The sequence below is a fragment of the Thalassophryne amazonica genome, chromosome 2, assembly GCF_902500255.1.
Source record: "Thalassophryne amazonica chromosome 2, fThaAma1.1, whole genome shotgun sequence".
NCBI lineage: Eukaryota > Metazoa > Chordata > Actinopteri > Batrachoidiformes > Batrachoididae > Thalassophryne > Thalassophryne amazonica.
Window position 1 is genome coordinate 32,551,007 of NC_047104.1, and position 20,115 is coordinate 32,571,121.

Genomic DNA, 20,115 nt, shown 5'->3' on the forward strand with positions numbered 1-20,115 from the left:
TGTAAAACTAAATATTTTCAAAACAACCATGGAAAATTTACATTATTATTTGATAATTTGGCATGTAAAATGGTGGTAACAGCCAACATTAGCAGCCATGCGGGGGTGCCAGCCTTCTAAGCTGTTCTGTGCTTCCTGTATTCTGACTGATACGTTCCAAACAGCAAGGTTGAGAACTGGACCTCTGTGGTTTCTCGTAGCAACTGATGAAGGTGTCCTCAAAGTAGTCTACCACAGCCTGGAGCTCCTCAGGCAGTCCCTCCTGAACTAGCTCAAACGAAGTGACCACATCTTCTGGTGGTATAAAGGCCAGAGCAGGCCACATCTTGGTTGTAAGGGAGAGCTTGGCGTCTGCAGCATATCTCTCCTGGAGCCCTTCCACCTGCACCTGATGGTACACACATTGGGCCAAGTGGCAAAGGCAGCCTTGTTTATGGGAAGGCGGCATGGACTGCATTGAGGGCTGCCTGCTCAAAAAGCATCAAGATGGTGACTGGATTCAAGTTGCCCTCTGCCTGTTTCAGTGCTGTGAATAGGGAATTATGAGTTCCTTCCTGTTTGTTCAGAAGAAAAGTATAGACGCAAGGAATAACCTGGCTGTTAATCAAAGCATGGATTGTGTAGAGTTGGAAAAATAATTCCAGCACAACTTTGAAAGTTTCATCCACGAACCAGTGATTAGCCTGTGCAAGGAGATGTAAATCTGTTTTGGTAGAAAACCAGAAGTTATGGACCATTCACGCTGCTGTTGTGAAAAAGAACTGGCTGGCCGGTGGTGGCCTGCCTGTAATATGGAGGCAACTGAAGGTCTCCAACGTGTTGGGGTACTTGGTGGGGATCAATGGTACGCTGCTTAGCCCTGCACACTAATGACCAGAGGGCAAAAGGGCTGGGCAAAAATGACCTTGGGGGGAAATGAAGGAGGGCAGACTAGGGGGTAAGTAGACAGGGGAGGAAAAGGCCGGTGGGGGGGAGGCCTGGGGGGATGCCCTGATACCCCAGCGGCAGCATTCTGAACCAGCTGGAGACCCTTGAAGCTTAAATGAGGGAAGCTAGAAAAAAACAACAACATTGCAATAGTCCTTTCTAAAAGAAACAAAGGCATAAATCTATGTCTCTGCAACCTGCATTAACAGCATAGGTCAAATCCTTGTGATATTAAAGAAATGAAAGAAAGCAATCTTTGTAATCTCCCTAATATGCATTTACTATAGTAATATATGAGTTGCATTCAAAAACTCTCCAACTTTGTTTTATGTCTTGGAAACAAATGAAGCAAGTTGTAATTTGGTGGGGTGGTGTAGGGAGTGTTCTTGCACCTGTGTGAAATTTTTCTTGCCCACAAAGCACATCAGTCACTAGCAGTCAGCCTCAGAGTGAACACATTTACTGGGCACCTGTCAGATTCTCATTTGCCATTACATGACAGAACAACTTGACCAAAGGTATTGCATCAAATTTTGCCAAAATTTCGGTGATACCCAAGCAGACACCATTTGCAATATTAAACAGGCTTGTGACAATTATGTCGTGACTATAACACATATAAAAGAGTGGTATAATGACTGCAACAATGGGTGCAAATCAGTGGAGTGAAGCAAGTTCTGGTTGGCCATCCACAAGCTGAAATGGCTAAGTGACAGAATACGTACTTTGACATGGATGTTCGCTGTGTCACCAAGAACTTGTGGACGAGGTGGGGATAAGCACAGGTTCTGTACATTTTACTTGACCAAGGATTCGGGTATTTGGAGATTGTCAGCAAAATTTATGTGGAAGGTACTAACAGCGGAGCAGAAGCAATTACTGTATGCATGGAAGTCTTGCCAGACATGCTGGAATGCACAAACATTGACCCAACTTCCTGAACATGATCATCACTGGTGGTTAGCCATGGGTTTACAGATAACCAAATTTCAGCCATTGCAATGGAAACATCCAGCATCACTGAGGCCAAAGAAAGCACAGCAGGTGCACAGCAATGTCAAAGTCATGTTGACTCATTTCGTTGACTCCCGTGGGGTGGTGCATCATGAGTATGCACCAGAAAGTTCAAATATTAATAAAGAGCATTATTATATGACTGTGACACTATGCACGCCCTGACTGGCTGATTTCTGGTCTGATATTTTCCCATAACAGACCGGTTACCAAGACAATTAGTCCAGACAACATATCACATTTGTTTCAAACCAGAAAGCTAAAAAGACGATCAGAAAAATCAAGTCTGACATGAACTCCATAAATATCTAAACGGCATCAGAAAAAAACATACAGATTGAAAGCTTACCAAGTAATGACCGGACCATCTGTTAGCAAGTTCTTCACGGAGGTGAAGCGAACAGGTCTGACTACAAGCCATCAACAGCTTTCATATTCGGGTGATACCATAAGTTTGCATGTTTATACATATAGTAGACATATAATAACCAAATTATTAGCCTCGCTTGCTCGGTCTGTATGGGGATATCAGACCTCTGTGTTTTTTTGCATGGACCTCGCTAACACTCAGTCTGTAATTACACCTTAATTTGATATTTTCCTCTACAGACGTCACGCTCAGTTAATAATCCTTTGTTATTGGAGGACCTATGTCAATTTTTTCAATTTATTTTCATTGATATAGCGCCAAATCACAACAAGAGTTGCCTCAAGGCGCTTCACATAAGTAAGATCTAACCTTACTAACCCCCAGAGCAGCAGTGGTAAGGAAAAACTCCCTCTGAGGAAGAAACCTCAAGCATACCAGACTCAAAGGGGTGACCCTCTGCTTGGGCCATGCTACAGACATTACAGAAATTACAGAACAATTCACAAAACAAATATACAGGAAATGTTGTTGGTGACAGGACAGGAGGGTCTCCAGCACAAATACCACAGCCATCTCTGGATGGAGCTGCACCTTAAACAGAGAGAAAAAACAGAATCAGGCACCAGAAAGACAAGAAATACAGTATAATTTGTCAGCATTAAACAAGAAAAACAGGAAATACTAAGGTGATCGCCGGCCACTACCCCTAAGCTTCACTAAAAGACACAGTATTTAGGTAAAGTTGAGGCAGCGGCCCGCTCTATTTCCTAATAACATGAATTAAAAGAGTAAAAAGCATAGAACTATACTATACCAGTATGCTAGCCATATGAAAGGGAAAGTAAGTGCTTCTTAAGTCTGGACTTGAAAGTCTCCACCAATGTCACCTTTATGATGCTGCGTGCTGCTAATGACCAGATTTGTGGGTGGCATAGAGTTGGCAGCTCCATTATGCCAATGCACCTGCCCATTCTGCTCAGGTGATTCAGCCTTTCCTGGCCAAACACAACACTCCTGTGATTCATCAGGCTCTGTACTCTCTTGACATGGCTCCCCCTGATTGTTGGCTGTTCCCCAAGTTCAAAATGACACTAAAAGTGATTTGGTTTGAGTCATAAAAAGACATCATGCAAAATGTAATGGCCCAGCTCGACACCATTCCAAAAGAGGCCTTCCAGAAAAGCTTTCAAAAATAGAAAATCTGTTGGGAGAAGTGTGCACAGTCCCAAAGAGACTCCTTCAAAGAGGATTAGAATGTCAGATTCAAAGGTGAGTAATTGTATTTTTCTTGGCCAAAAGTTTGAAACTTTTTGAATGCACCTCTTACATTAGCATAGTTTCTCTTTGAAAACATCAGAGCTATCTGCTTGACTCCAGCATTTGTTGACCCAGCAGGGAACATTTGTATATGTTTGGGTTACAGTTATGGTTACGATTGGGGTGAGAGTGAGGAGTAGAGCAGGCATTTCCCGTGCATCACTAAATGACACACGGTAGAGCTACCCAAGTCTTCACATGTTGATATGCAGTCACAACAGATGTTTTACATCAGAATATGAGTTGAGTGAGAATGTCTTGACCAAACAACTTAATCTTTAAAATAATCAACAAATTATCAACAATGAAAATAATTGTCGGACGCAGAGTGAGTTACATCTTCTTTGAAGTTTCTAATATTTGATACCTGCATTTCTCTACAGATGCAAAGATGCAGGTTTGTGTATGAGGAGATCTCTGATAAGTTATATATCTGACTTACTTTCACATATGCGTGCTGCCAAACTAAGATTTTCTGATTCAGTGTGCTGCTTTGTTCCCCTACCTGTAGTATATTCCCAAGTATGTGCCACATTCCAGCAAATGCTCCAGATCAGGTAGTTTCAGTGTGGTTCTGTATATGCACAGTGGCACAGTGGAATAGTGGTTAGCACTGGTGCCTCACAGCAAGAAGGTTGTGGGATCGATTCCCGGCCTTTATGTGTGGGGTTTGCATGTTCTCCCCGTGTCTGTGTGGGTTTTCTACGGGAGCTTTGGTTTACTCCCACAATCAGAAACACGCTTATTTATGGTCTTCTCCAAAAATGACAGTGTTTCCATTAACTGATGGAATGTAACTGCTGGGTTCTGTGTTTTCATGGTAAGTGTCATTTAAATAAGGCTCTCGTGCGAACTATGAATTTTATTTATTTTTTTTAATACGGTATTGCTGTAGTATGGAAGCGTATTGCATTCACTGGATAAAAAAAAAAAAAAAAAGACCTCTGATCTCATAATTACGAGAAAAGATCTCATAATTACGAGAAAAGATCTCATAATTATGACATCAGGATCTTGTATTTACTAGAAAAGATCTTGTAATTAATTATGAGAAAAGATCAGGTGTCTAAATTGTTTTATTTATGTACTTCCATACTTCCAGTCCCTCAGTAAAGAAGGGGGCTGAGCTCAGCCGATGATAACACACTGTAATCAAACACAAAGTGTGGATTTTCCCCTGAAGTGCTCCTGGATGAATGTCCAGGGAGGACCACGGGGCATCTTCCAGCTTTCACAACAGCCCCACCGACCACTGAGGGACAAAGCAGGGCTCAGTCCCACCCGGGCACATGCCAGTCTGTGGGCCCCATGCCCCGCCTCACTGGAGGAGTTTCATTCATCCAGGAACAGTTTCGGGGGAAATCCACACTTTGAGTGTGCCGTGGTGTGTGATCACAGTGCAGTGTCGGAGGTTACAAATTGGCCGATTTTCGATTATGACTCGGGAAATCTCATACTTGTCTTTACCAAGGGACTGGAAGTAAGGAAGCATATTGTACGGAAGCGATTACACACACACACGCACACGCACACACACACACACACACACACACACACACACACACACACACACACACACACACACACGCACAATAAATAAATAACAATAAAAATAGCCCGATCTTGTAATTTTGAGATCCTGATGTTGCAATTATGAGATCCTTTCTTGTAATTATGAGATCTTTTCTTGTAATTATGAGATCCTGATGTCATAATTATGAGATCTTTTCTTGTATTTATGAGATCCTGACGTCATAATTATGAGATCTTTTCTTGTAATTATGAGATCCTGATGTTGCAATTATGAGTTCTGTTCTTGTAATTATGAGATATTTTCTTGTAATTATGAGATCTTTTCTTGTAATTATGAGATCCTGATTTCATAATTATGAGATCTTTTCTTGTAATTATGAGATCCTGATGTTGCAATTATGAGTTCTGTTCTTGTAATTATGAGATATTTTCTTGTAATTATGAGATCCTGATGTTGTAATTATGAGATCTTGTAATTATGAGATCCTGATGTTGTAATTATGAGATCTTTTCTCGTAAATATGAGATCAGCGGTCAAATTTTTTTTTACCCAGTGAATGCAGTGCTCTTCCGTACTGTAGTGTCTTCTTTCATATTGTTTAGCAAGTTCTCTGTCTCTTACTCCGACCACATGTACACTTTCATGCATTTTCGAATGTCATGTGACCTGTAACAGTGGGAAAGAAGTGTTTATATTACTATTTTACAAAATAAGACTTTTTCCAAATTGCCTTTTAAACCACCTCATGCAAATTTGATTTTTAAATGTATTACACTATGTAACAAATTTTTATTTTTGTTCCTGGGTACACAGTGTGTTTTCCTAACCTGTTATGCCTTAAATAAATAGAAAATAGCTGTTATTCCACAGAAACTTTGCTTCTGTGATCAGGACAATGATATTTTGAAATTTGTCCGTTTTCAAGAATATTCTCGATTTGCCTTCACTACTACTGAGTAGTCTTCTAGAATATTCTTTAACTGCTAGAACTGTCCAGAATGTTCTAGAAGTTTCCAGAATTACCTAGAAATTTCGAGAAGCTTTTAGAACTTTCTAGAATGTTAAAAAATAAAAATAAAATCAAAGTTTGTGCTGAATGTAGTCATTTTTCCATAGACTTTAGACATAAGCAGTTGAAATATAACACTTAGAAGCCAGGAACAAAAATTGTGTTACATAGTGTTATTTATTTATTTATTGCAATATGTAAGAGGGGTGGTGGCTAAGTGGTTTGTGTGGAAATTCTAATGTGGAAGGTTCCTGGATCAAGGCATTGCATCAGGAAGGGCATCAGGTGAAAAACTTAAAATTGGCAACCTGAAATGAAACAAAGGAGAAGCCTGAGGGACTTACTTAATTAAATGTATCCATTAAGCATATTTTCAATATGCACAGTTTGGAGGGTTATGGAACCCCCCAGGTTGTGGACCTCATTTCCCAAGTTCATATGAAGACACAGTTTTAGAATCAAGACTGAAAATACTGAAGACAAAACAGATATTCACTGATATGTGATATTAGCCTGCCTGGGCAGGGAGAGCTAACAGGGTAAAAAAAAAAAAAAAAAGACTGAGGAGATTGCAAAGACCAGGGCAATTCAACTTTCTTCACTGTAAAAGCAAAACTTGTAAAATGAATCATGTTAAATTAAAGCATGAGGTGCTCAGTTTTTATGTGTCAATGTAATTATTACAGAATTCTATTTATTAAAGAAAACTTTTTACACCAAATATTGATGTTTATGAAGGTTTAGAAGGTGTTTCTGAGCAAACTTCAAAGGAAAATATTTTGTAATCTATGTGGTTTCTGAACATTTGAGCCAAGTAGTAGGCATGTTGTCAGGCAATCTGTATGACTGTGATGATGGGCAGCCCTTAGTGTGAAGGTGCACCGAAGGTGAGATTGTACAACCAAATAAATCTTTATATTCAGGCAGTACTGCATAACAATAATGATGTATGTTCACAGACACTGCATCTCACTGACGTGTGTATTTAGCATCAGTATCTTTGATGTGAGGATGCAAAAATTAAGTGATGTTGATCGTGAATACAAAGCCCATTATCTTGCCCCCCCCCCCCTTCTTTCAGACAGCAGCAACATTATATACTGTAAAATTTACAATAAAAAAGGAGTTAAAACAACCAAACAACATAAAAGGAGACACTTGCTGCTGAATTACTTCACCTCAGGAAGCTTTGTTGTCGCTGTGTGTACTGACAGGTTGGTACTAATTCACACTGCAGGAATCCTTTCACTAGCATCCAGTTTCTCAGTATGACCATGGTGACCACTTGGCACACTTTGCTTTAAGAGAAAGGCAGGTGCTACTCTAATTCTTTGGTATTGTGTTCAGACTAAAACAGGCTCATGCTTAAAATGCCTTCTATAGGCTCTGAGGCCTGTCAGTGGACAGAATGCCTATCAGACAGAGGTTTCTTCCCCAGCAAAGGGCAGTACCCATTTCCAGTTGGGTGTATGGAGACCATGTAGATCAAGTGTCTTGTCCAAAGACACAGATGGATAGCATGAGCAGAATTCAAATCAAGGTCTATATATTGGAAGGCTAACTCCTTATCCACTCAGCGAGCTGCTCTACACTCAGGCACAAAGAACACAGTAAATCCAGCCACTTGATGCCCAGTACCTGCATTGCACCAGTATGCCCTGTCATTTAAAAAGCAATGTGGGTTTAGACACACCCCGAATGGATTTGTGCTCTCTGTGTACCTTATTTTTGTGACTCCCTTTAAGGCAGGGTTCTTTGTGTAGATATCTAAAGTGACATTTTAGCACACACAACAAACATTGAATAAGGATCCATCCACAATTCATCCAGACACGTGGGGAGACAACCTTCTCAGTGGACTAATATCACCGGTCTGCTGCACACTGGTTGCAAGAATTTTTAGAGTTAATAGATTTTCCAAAAAGGATGGAAATAACTGCCATGAACAGTAGCACAGGATGACAAATAAGAGGGGAGGACAGTAAGATAAGACAAATAAGAGGGGAGGACAGTAAGAAACTGTACATTCTGTACAGTACAGGAGGAGTACATTCTATGTAGGGGAGCCAATCTCAAATAAATTGCAGACTATAAGGTGGTGGCAGGGGAGAGCATAGCAAGACAGTATTGGATGGTGGTTTGTAGGATGATTTTGGAGGTGAAGAAGTGAGAGAGAGTGAGAGCTGAAGCAAAGATCACCACAGAGGCATGTTGATCAATGTTGATCAGCCACAAGATGAGCTTTTGGGAAAGAGTAGTAGAAGCTAGGCTTCGAAAAGAGATGCAAATCTTTGAGCAACAATACCGTCTCATGTTGAGAAAGAGCCCTATGGATGCAATGTTTTCTCAAGGATTGCTGATAGAGAAGGATAGAGAAGGTCAGAAGGAGTTACATTGTGTATTTGTGGATTTAGAGAAGGCTTACCATGGTGTGCCAAGAGAAGAGTTGTGGTATTGTATGAGGAAATCTGGAGTGGCAGAGAAGTAAGTGAGGGTGGTGCAGGATATTTGCAAGAGCAGTGGCAGCAATGAGATGCGCAGTAGGAATGACAAATTCATTCAAGGTGAAGGTGGGATTACACCATGGATCAGCTCAGATTCCTTTCTTGCTCGCAGTGGTGATGGACAGGTGGATAAATGAGATCAGACAGGCGTCTTGATGGACTATCATGTTTGCAGATGACATTGCGATCTGTAGTGATAGTATACAGTAGGTTAAGACTCGCCTGGAGAGGTTGGAGACACGCTCTGGAGAGAAGGGGAATGAAAGTCAGTAGCACCAAGACTGAGTACATGTGTGTGAATGAGAGGGAGCCCAGTGGAGTAGTGCGGTTACAAAGAGTAGAGGTGGTGAAAGTAGATGAGTTTAAATACTAGGGGTCAACTGTCCAAAGTAATGGAGAGTGTGGTAGAGAGGTGAAAAAGAGAGTGCAGGCAGGGTTGAGTGGGTGGAGAAATAGCTGGTCATGAGACCAGAGGATGGGGCCACCAGGTAGGAGGAGAAAAGGGAGGCCAAAGAGGTTTATGGATGTGGATGTGAGAGGATGCATGAAATAAGAAGATGCAGAAGGCATGGTTGATCTGCTGTGGCATCCCCTAATGGGAGCAAGTGATGATACTACATTTTGGTCTTTCACTGGATGCACATTTCTAGGTTACGTTCATCACGCATGACAACCAGCCAAATAATATCCACAAGACCAGACTGAGGTTAAGCACACGTTGGACAGAGCCTGCTCTCGTTTATTATCCCTACAATTTGTTAATATTTACTTGTAATGTATTCAAGCTGCAGCTGCTTACCTGCCGGTGGATGAAAACGACAGAACCCAAGAGACGCCAGGTGCCTCCTTGCCTGTCCACGTGGAGCATACGTAAGATCTGCAGAAAGCGGATCCCTCTGGAATATAAACATTTGAATCCCAGCATTAATGACACTACATGCACATAATTATGTGCATCTTGCTCATATACACAGCTCCATACTGAGTACCTCTTACCTTACAGCCGACGCAGCAAACATCTGGCCTTTGGAACCCACTGACAGCACAATTATTGAGGCAATGACTACAATCAGGTCTGTATTGACAGAGAAGGAGTGGGCTTACCCAAGTGAGGCAGGTATTTCATGTGCACAAGTGCAGCACAAAGAAACAGTTATCCGCCATATGAGATTTGTATAAGGCAAAGCCTGCACAGAAATTAAAACTGAGGGAAAGAACATTTCTAAAACATTAATTTTCATTGCATACTGCTGCTATAAATCTGTGGGTGTGAGAGGTTACAAAAAATATTATGACCCATTTCATTGCTCGATATTAAATACAATACCAGGAGGTTCCATTTTTCAGAATGAAAAAAAAAAAAAAGCTTAAGGGAGGAAAAACCAAACCAAACCCTGTGAGGTTTAATTTCATACTGGATTTATTTGGACATATTTCATTTTTGGGTCTCACTCAATGAATATTGCACATATTATTTAAATATTATGCATGTGGGCGAGATGATAAATCTGAAAACCCTAAACATGAATGTATGTCTGGTAGTTGTGGGTGGGCATTTGTTTTCCAACCTATAATTGATATGGGCTTCCTGGCAAAGCGGAGTCGACCCCAGATACCGACGTATTTACTGCAGCAGCCTGCTGACCAGAGGCGGACAAAATATTCCACACCAAAGAACACCACAAGGACTATTTCCTGTTCAAGAAAAAGAAAAAGGAGGAAAAAAGATGAGTAAAGAGGATAAAGTTAAAAAAATCTGCATTGTAGGATTGTTAATGCAATAAATTCCAATGCATGTCTTTTGTTGTGAAATCTTCAGTTTTTGATGCTTAAAATTAAGATGTTGTACAGTGTATCTGGAAAGTTCCCAGCACTTCATTTTTTCTACTTTTTGTTATATTACAACTTTATTCCAAAATGGATAAATTTAGTTTTTCTCCTCAAAATTCTTCACACAATACTGCATAATGACAAGGTGAAATCCCTTTATTTGAGATTTTTGCAATTTTTTTAAAAACTGAATCCTGTTTCCACTGATCATCATTGAAACATTTCTACAGCATAAATGGAGTCCACCTGGGGTAAATTCAGTTGATTGGACATTGTTTGGAAAGGCACACACCTGTCTACATATAAGATCCCACAGTTGACAGTGCATGTCAGAGCACAAACCAAGGATGAAGTCTGTACACCTATGAGACAGGAATGTCTTGAGGCACAAATCTGGGGAAGGGTACAGAAACATTTCTGCTGCTTTGAAGGTCCCAATGAGTACCGTGGCCTCCATCATCCGTAAATGGAAGAAGTCTGGATCCATCAGGACTCTTCCTAGATCGGGCCACCCAACGTACGGATAGACAGTGCAGCACGTGCCATCGGACTGGGTCCAGGTCATACAGGAGCCCATGAATTTGTCTGGACTAATTTATATTATCACAGTGAATCACACTTTTATGCACAATGTGTGCAAGACACATCATGCATGTTACACAGCTGATTCATTAATTTTATAGCCTTGAAGCGAACCTATCTCTGTCATGGTTCCCCAATTGGTGAAATAGTTAAATGCAATATATTCCAAAATGGTGTGTTTTTACATGAATAATAGGCTAAATTTACAATAAAGAATACTCAGTTAAATGAATAATGTGATGCCTGTTGGGGTATTTCATAAGATGTTATGCAGTGATGAATGCTGGGTAAACTATATGCTGCCTCCATGTCAATCAATGACATAGCTAGATTTACGCAAACTAGTGGCACCAAAGACCTTTCAGAAAAAATGTCTGCCTTTTGTGAGGGAACTTGGGGTGTCTTAATAATCTGACTGTGGTAGGTTGTCATGCCCTTTCTCTGTTTGATCACCGCTGTGCACCAGTTTCATGGTAGGTCTGTGTTTTTCAAGATACACTATTGCTGTTTGGTCAGAAGATCTTTAAATAAAGTGTAAAAAACAAAACAATCATATCTCTCTTCTGTCTTGTCATGCTATGGGCTTCATTTTATTATCATCTCTTCTTGCCTTACGGTTTATCATGTAGGGGTGCACTCTTGACTTTGCAAGAAAAATGATATTGTAGTCATTTCAGCACAACTCCTCCCCTGCTGTATGATGTGATGATGAGACATACTGACCTGCAGACTGCAGAGATGGGTCGTTCAGTCTAGATTCTTGACCTCTTAAAAAAAATTCTAATACAATAAACAAAGTTTTTTATTTGATTGTAAAATCCAGCACACTGTTGGTAAAATCTATATGGCCCTCATAGTGTGGGTGGGCACGTGAATGTGCGTGATTGCTCGCATATGCCTAATCACTAGTAACATGTCAATATATCTTGGACTGGGTCCCGTGCTGAGGTTGCTACACCATTGGCCACCTGTCTAAAGTGAACAATCGGGGAGAAGAGCCTTAGTCAGGGAGGTGATCACGAACAACATGGTCACTCTGTCTGAGCATTCATCTGTGGAGAGAGGAGAACCTTCCAGAAAGACAACCATCTATCTCTGCAACAATCCACCAATCAGGCTGGTACGGTAGAGTGGCCAGATGGAAACCACTCCTTAGTAAAAGGCACATGGCAGCCCACCCGGAGTTTGCCAAAAGGCACCTGAAAAGACTCTCAGACCATGAGAAACAAAATTCTCTGCTCTGATTATACAAAGCTTGAACTCTTTGGTGTGAATGCCAGGCGTCATGTTTGGAGGAAACAAGGCACCATCCCTACAGTGTGAAGCATGGTGGTGGCAGCATCATGCTGTGGGGATGTTTTTCAGTGGCAGGGACTGGGAGATGAGTCAGGACTTATATTAGGGAAAAATTAATGTACAGAGACATCCTGTTTGACAACGATATCTCTGGAGAGATCTGAAATTGGTTTTCCACCGACGCTCCCCATCCAACCTGTTGGAGCTTCAGAGGTGCTGCAAAGAAGAATGGAAAAAAACTGCCCAAAGGTAGGTGTGTCAAGCTTCTGGCAACATATTCAAGAAGACTTGTGGCTGTAATTGCTGCCAAGGGTGCACCAATAAAGTATTGAGCAAAGCGTGTGAATATTGTGTATACATGTGATTTCTTAGTTTTGTTTTTCTTTTTAATAAATTTGCAAAAACTGGAAAAAAAAAAAACTTTTTCCATGTTGTTATTATGGGGTGTTGTGAGTAGAATTGTGAGGGGAAAAATTAATTTACTCCATTTTTGAATAATGCTGTAACATAAAAAATGCTGAAAATTGAAGTGCTGTGAATATGTTCTAGATGCAACATAAATGCTACAGTGTCATCACATCTAGTCATTAAGGTACCTATTTGCTAAAACCCATTATTTACTTATTTCAAAAAAGTTAATTACTCAGTTTTACATATCAATGTTGCAGGACAGCGATGGGGTGAATTGGTTTGTGCAATTGGTTTCAATAGGGTTCCCTGTTCGAAGCCCACCCCTCCCACATTTCTTCATGTAATGTGGAGTTGCATCAGGGTGGGTACCCAGTGTAAAATTTGTGCCAAACCAACATGGAGATCCACCTTGGGTCTAATGTATTGACCCTGAGTGAAAACAAAGGAGCAGCCTTTTTTTTGTTTTCAAAGGCAATCTGGGAAGCTTAATATGGACTCAATCGTCATTGTTTTTAATACACAATTTTTATGTTAAACTCTGAAAATCTAATCATTTCTGCATGTAGCAGCATTCATCAATCAGCCTTTGTTTGTGTAAGACTTTTCCCACATTTTAATCACACCTTTGGTCAGCAGCTCAATGGTGAGAGAGAGAGATGGTAATCCCTCCTAAACCCCTCCTCTAGATTCCCCACTGCAAAACATCTCAAGTTTCCAGCAACCCTCCAAAGAAAGGACAAAAGGACTTTGGAAATATACCAAGTGGAAATTAATGATCTTGTGTAAATGTGAACGTAATTACCTTCAACTGTCTCTCAGTCATTGAGAATGTTTGGAAAATGGAATGGCCTGAAAGGGAATCAATCACCGGAATCTTTGTAAATACACCTCCCCTGGGTATAGTTTTATAATTGTTTCATTTAACAGGTGACATTTATGGCTTGGATGTGTCTCCGAAAATTTGTACTGACATACATTCACTGAAAAAAGTATTCACTTCTTCTGCTTATTCCTATTTTGCTTTGGGTAAATGTCACCAGAGATCCAGTGTAGTTCCACATGTTGATTTGGCACTTGTTTTACACCAGATGCTCTACTCTACACACATGGAGAATGCGGCCTTGAACCAGTGACCTTCTGTGCTAACCATTTGCACTACTATTAACAATTAACAATTAAGATGCAAATTTTTGTTGCTGCCTAAGTCATCCTGTGACATCTGATGCTCCATTGACATTTGCTGTGAGCGGCAGATGGTAAACCAGATGTTTCATCGTTTGCAATGAGATGACGAAAGAAAATTACACCGCAATGCACACAGCAATGACACTTGCCATGAAAAGTTACAAATTGCTTGCTGCAGTGATAAAGGCAAACCAAAAGCTTTGTCTTCAACAAGGAGAAATGTGAATAGACACAACTCTATTCATGTATGTCTGATTACAACGAGGTGACTGTACTTCAACTGTCCAGCTATTACTTGTGTGTCACAGGGCAATTTGTAGTGGGTATGCAGAAATTCCGGAGCTTTCTTAGCAATTATGCACCATATACCTGCGTATCACGTAGATTACACCACTGGAGTTGTGGACAGAATTTTACACACACTCATCATGGGCATGAATGTCATGGTAATTTGGGGCTTTTAATGATGTCCTTGAACCATTCTTTTGTCAGGGTGGAATGATTGTACAGCATACATCATTCTTGACTTAAAAAAATAGAAAAAAGAATTGGGTGAAGAAACTTGAATCTAGTTTGGATTTTCTCTGATCTACATGGTCAAAATTTACACATACTCAAATATACACATGGCTCAAATATACACATACATTTACTTACATCTTTAAATAAGTACTGCTGAAGGTTCTTCAATGTTTATTTGACAAGACCAAAGCTAATCCTCATTAGTGATCATGATTGAGCACAACTGGTAGTTTCTCTTTGCCAGCATAAAAAATATGTTTTTGACACCACTCTTTGGACTGACCAATACGCAGAACAATGGGGAAGTCCAATGAACACAGTGGATCCAGCACAGAGCCGCGCTGGGATTTCAGCAAAATTTTTACACGGATACCCTTAATGACACAACTCCTGTTCAACAACCCCAATTCCAATGAAGTTGGGACACTGTGTAAAATGTAAATAAAAACAGAATACAATGATTTGGAAATCCTTTTCAACCTATATTCAATCGAATACACCACAAAGACAAGATATTTAATGTTCAAACTGATAAACTTTATTGTTTTTGTGCAAATATTTGCTCATTTTGAAATGGATGCCTGCAACACGTTTCAAAAAAGCCTGGACAGTGGTATGTTTACCACTGTGTTACATCACCTTTCCTTCTAACAATACTCAATAAGCGTTTGGGAACTGAGGACACAAATTGTTGAAGCTTTGTAGGTGGAATTCTTTCCCATTCTTGCTTGTTGTACAACTTCAGTTGTTCAACAGTCCGGGGTCTCTGTTGTTCTATTTTGTACTTCATAATGCGCCACACATTTTCAATGGGTGACAGGTCTGGACTGCAGGCAGGCCAGTCTAGTACTCACACTCTTTTACTACGAAGCCACGCTGTTGTAAAACGTGCAGAATGTGGCTTGGCATTGTCTTGCTGAAATAAGCAGGGACGTCATGAAAAAGACGTTGCTTGGATGGCATCATGTTTTGCTCCAAAACCTGGATGTAGATTTCAGCATTTATGGTGCCATCACAGATGTGTAAGCTGCCCATGCCATGGGCACTAACACATCCCCATACCATCACAGACGCTGGTTTTTGAACTTTGTGCTGGTAACACACACAGACACACACACACACACACACACGAAAAAAGTCGTGTTTTCACCCAGAGACAACTAGTGACTGCAACAAAGTCAGGCCACTTTGTCATGAGGCATGTCATAGGCTTTTTTGCAGTTGCGCACTTGGGGGGTGCTTGTCAGGAAAATGATAATTTCACTACATTGCAGCGAGGCTTTGCTTTGAACCTTGAACCAATCGAAGCAATAATTCAAGCAATAATTATGTTAAACCGACCTGTTACGGTCTTCTGAAACAGTTGATAGATGTATTTTATAACTTAAAAACGGGACCGATGCTAACGCATTAGCATGTCTATGGCGTTTTCAGTGTGGCGTTTTCATTTATTTTTATTCATATATTAATAATAATAGCAACCCAATAATAGTCTACATAATAGACACTAATAATAGACTAATAATGTTACAATACAATTTTAGAGAAAGAGACAAAAAGAACCTAATGAAACAAAACACAACAGAAAACTTTCAATACTTGAGTACATTTAGTTGTACATTACTTGTCATACTTAAGTACAATAAATACTAGATACTTTAAGACTTTTACTTGAGTAGCATTTCAATCAGTGACTTGAACGTCTAGCAAAGTAATCTTTTAAATGGGTATCTCTACTTTTGCTTAAGTGTGATTTTCCGGTACTTTATACAACACTGAGTAGACCTTCCAGTACAGATATTCGTCCATTCCTTCCCATGGGCGACGTAACTAATGTGAACTATTTTCTCTATCATATCTCTGTATACCACGGGCATCTGCTCCTCTCCATGGTGTGCAGTAATGCATCATTGCACGTGTCAGAGCTCAGAGCTGAACGGATCTCACCCCTGTAATATATGATCACCTTCTGACGCTGTAGGAGATATGACATGGAACTGTTGTGCTAGGCCGGGACAGCATTAATAAACAAGAATGTCACCTCCAACAACGGCCCATGATTGTTTCACAGCGCAGACGTGGACATGGAGCTGGGACTACAGCCTGTGGTTAAAATCCTCTCACCCGGCTGCTGTGTGCTGTAATCAACCATGCAAAAATAAGTCCCATGTGATAATCCAACTATTGCTGTGTCTAGAGGTGTGTTGTGCTGCTGAAGTGAGCCAAAACACACACAACAAAATAAATTAAACTTCCCTAGAAATGCTGCGTCTGGTGCATGGGACAGCATGGCCCACTGCCAGCAGTGTCCAGCAGCTGGTAACGGTGTGCACGTGTGCCCCATGCGCGCACACGTGTGCGGCACATGTAGCTGCTCATTCAGCCATTGTGAACACACACACAAAGACCCAGCCAGCAATCACGTCACCAGTCCAGCTCTGCTCTATGCATACACACACACGCACATGAGGTCAGTAGCGCTGTGAGGTGGAGGATGAGTGCAGATGTGGTTGCATGAATGAGTGAGTGACCGCAACATGCCGGCTTTGACACATATGGCGTGAGTCCGGTCCATACGTTGGTTGTACTGAGGTGTTCAGTACCGGCAGGGACTGTGCAAAGGTAGGACACAGCGCTCCCTCACACTCCGGTCCCATGTTTGCCATCCAGACATTTGGACATCGGGCAGTCTTTAGTGCCTTTTATGGCCATCTGACAGTAGTCTGTGTCATCTAAACTGTTGTCTACATGCACTTTGTATGCATCGTGCAGGTATGGACGAGGTAATTCGGATGCGTTCAGACACTGCTGACCACGCTTCTTTCCCTCCTGACTGTGTCCGATTATGGCAATATTTACCGTGTCGGGCTGGTTCCTGCACATTATTGCTATGTGTGACGGGGGCTTTAGAGCGTATGTGAGGCTTTGGGACATTACATCTGACACCATCAGGAGCAGCACAGGTCACCACAGGGGACAGTCCTGTCTCCCTTCCTGTTCACACGCTACACCTCAGCCTTCAGGTTGTGGTCACAGTCCTGCTATCTGCAGAAGTTCTCGGACGACTCTGCCATTGTGGGCTGCATCAGCAGTGACCAGGAGGATGAGTACAGGGGTGTGGTGGACAGGATTGTGGAGTGGTGTGGATTCAACTACCTGCAGCTCAATGTATCTAAGATGAAGGAGCTTCTGAAGGTGGACTTCAGAAGACAGGTCCAAACACAGTTACGATCAATGGAACAGAGGTGGAAATTGTGGACTACTACAAGTACCTGGGAGTCCACACAGACAACAAACTGGATTAGACTGTAAACACAGATGCTGTGTATAAGAAGGGTCAGAGCCAACTGTACTCAGGAGGCTCAGATCTTTCAATGTCTGCAGAAATATGTTGCAGATGTGTTACCATTCGGTGATCTCCAGTGTCATCTTCTATGCTGTAGTGGGCTGAGGCAGCAGGCTGAAGGCAGCTGACATGAACAGACTCAACAAGCTCATCAGGAGAGTTGGGTCTGTCCTAGGGGTTGAGCTGGAGTCTGTGGTGGAAGTATCAGAAAGGAGGATGTTGAGGAAACTGCTCAGCATTCTGGACAACACCTCACACCCCCTGCATGCCACACTGACATCCTGTCAGCACACCTTCAATCATGGACTGAGAGCACAGAGGTGAACCACAGAATGCCACAGGAGGTCTTTCCTACCTGTGGCAATCAGACTGTATAATTCCTCCCCCCTTTGCAGGATGAATACATAATGAACAGAGTTATTCAGAGTTATTCAGTTGCCCAGAGTTATGTGCAATATTGTCGAGCATCTTGTGTAAATGTCTTAAAATAAAAGCAAAACACTGTTCACTGTCACTGTTTCAGTACTCTGGCAAAAATAATTTCCTTCAGGATAAATAAAGTTTATCCTATTCTAATTCTTTTTCTTAAAGAGTGGATATGTGATCAACTGTATGGTGTACAGTAAATTTTGCAGAGTAAAATATACTCTGCCAGGTTAACATCTGGTCCCAATGCAAATAGAGTTGAACATACTCTTTCACAGTGCTAAATTAATTCTATCACAGGGTAAAATCAACTCTATCATGCTGTGAATGACTCTTATTAGAGTTGATAATCGTGATTTGACAAGATGATAGAGCTGATTTTACTCTATAATCGAATGTATTTTACTCTGTTTGGACTGGGACCAAATGTTATCCTGGCAGAGTTGATTTTACTCTACAAAATTTACTGTGTGCTGTCCAACATGCTGAAAGAAAATAGTTGTCAGCACTGCTGCTTACACTGCACCTTTTACTATTCCTACATGCCTTAAAAATATTTCTTTGCTTTTTTTTCATGACCTCACTGGAGCACTACACTTGAATGTTTTCCAGGAATGAATATAATGTGTTTTTAAGTGCCAGAATTGTTTATCAGGATGTCATAGTGCTCTCAAATTGTTGCTGAAAAGGCTCCAATGATGGAAAGCTCTGCTGTTTTTCTGCACTTCACCGCCCCCACCCCCCCCAAAAAAATACAGACTGAGGGTGTTGGACCACTGTAGGCAGGTGATAGAACTGAGGAGTTATATTGCCTTTGCTGACACGCTAGTCAAGAGTGATTGTCATGCGTGGAGCACCTGCCTCATATTCACCCCGATGTCAGGGTGCTGCCATACAAGGTCACTTCACACCAGGTGCAATAGGGGATTAAAAACCTTGCCCAAGGACCCTTAGTGATTTTCCAGTCAGGCTGGGATTTGATCCAAGGATCTTCTGGCCTTAAGCCCAACTCCTTAACCACTAGACCATCACCTCCCCCAAACAAGTCACACACACTCCACATGCACTGCACACAACCTGTTCACAGACTGTTCACGTGTCTCCAGACATACGATTGCCATGGGCTGTTGCTGGTGCAATATTCTCCACACCTCAAGTATGACAGCCTTGTAGCCTGTATGTGACAAGTATGATGCACATCTTTCACACACTTTCCCACAGTTAGCTGTGGCAAGCCTGTGAGCTGCCACCCTTACATATCCACCACATGTACAGGGAGTTGTGAGGCAGGCTTTAGTTCAGCATGCTTTAAGCAATAAAGTGCTGGATAATTGGGAGGCGTGATCACTCTGAGTGACAACGGCTGAGCAGAGCTTCACTGCCTCTCGGAATGTCCATCAGAGTCCTTTGGTAGTGGCTGCTAGCTGTTACAGAGGGTGTGTCTGCTTTATTGCAAACACCTGGAGTAATATGGTTTGCTGTGTCATGAAATGTCCTAAGGGTCCTTCTAAGATGTCCTTGCTGCAATATTCACACTGAGTGAAACTCTCATCTTATTTAATGTTGTATGCTAATGTGATTAGCACTTTTAGCAGCTATCACTACCCTGATCTGTTAAGCCCCATTAATGCACAGTTACTGAGAAAATAAGCGGCTCATAATTTTTAATGGCCACACCAAAGCAAATTGTTAGGAGAACTGCCATGCAGTCCCCAAAAATATGATTTAATAAGCACCTCAACTGGGGTTAGCCTGTTAGCTTAACTGGTTCAGAGTCAAAGAGAGGTGCATATTTCATTTTCAATTTTTCAGTTTCAATTTATTTTCATTTATATAGCGCCA

The 20,115-nt window shown here is 41.3% G+C and overlaps 1 protein-coding gene across 1 annotated transcript in view; it reads right to left on the minus strand.

The window, feature by feature from the left end:
- Positions 1–20,115, minus strand: part of kcnq1.1 (potassium voltage-gated channel, KQT-like subfamily, member 1.1) — a 298,840-nt gene that overhangs the window by 209,336 nt on the left and 69,389 nt on the right. The window contains exons 3-5 of the mRNA XM_034184774.1: positions 10,244–10,370; positions 9,672–9,750; positions 9,475–9,571 (exon numbers count right to left, since the gene is read on the minus strand). Coding sequence (XP_034040665.1) covers positions 9,475–9,571; positions 9,672–9,750; positions 10,244–10,370 — 303 coding nt within the window. The remainder of the gene's footprint in view (positions 1–9,474; positions 9,572–9,671; positions 9,751–10,243; positions 10,371–20,115) is intronic.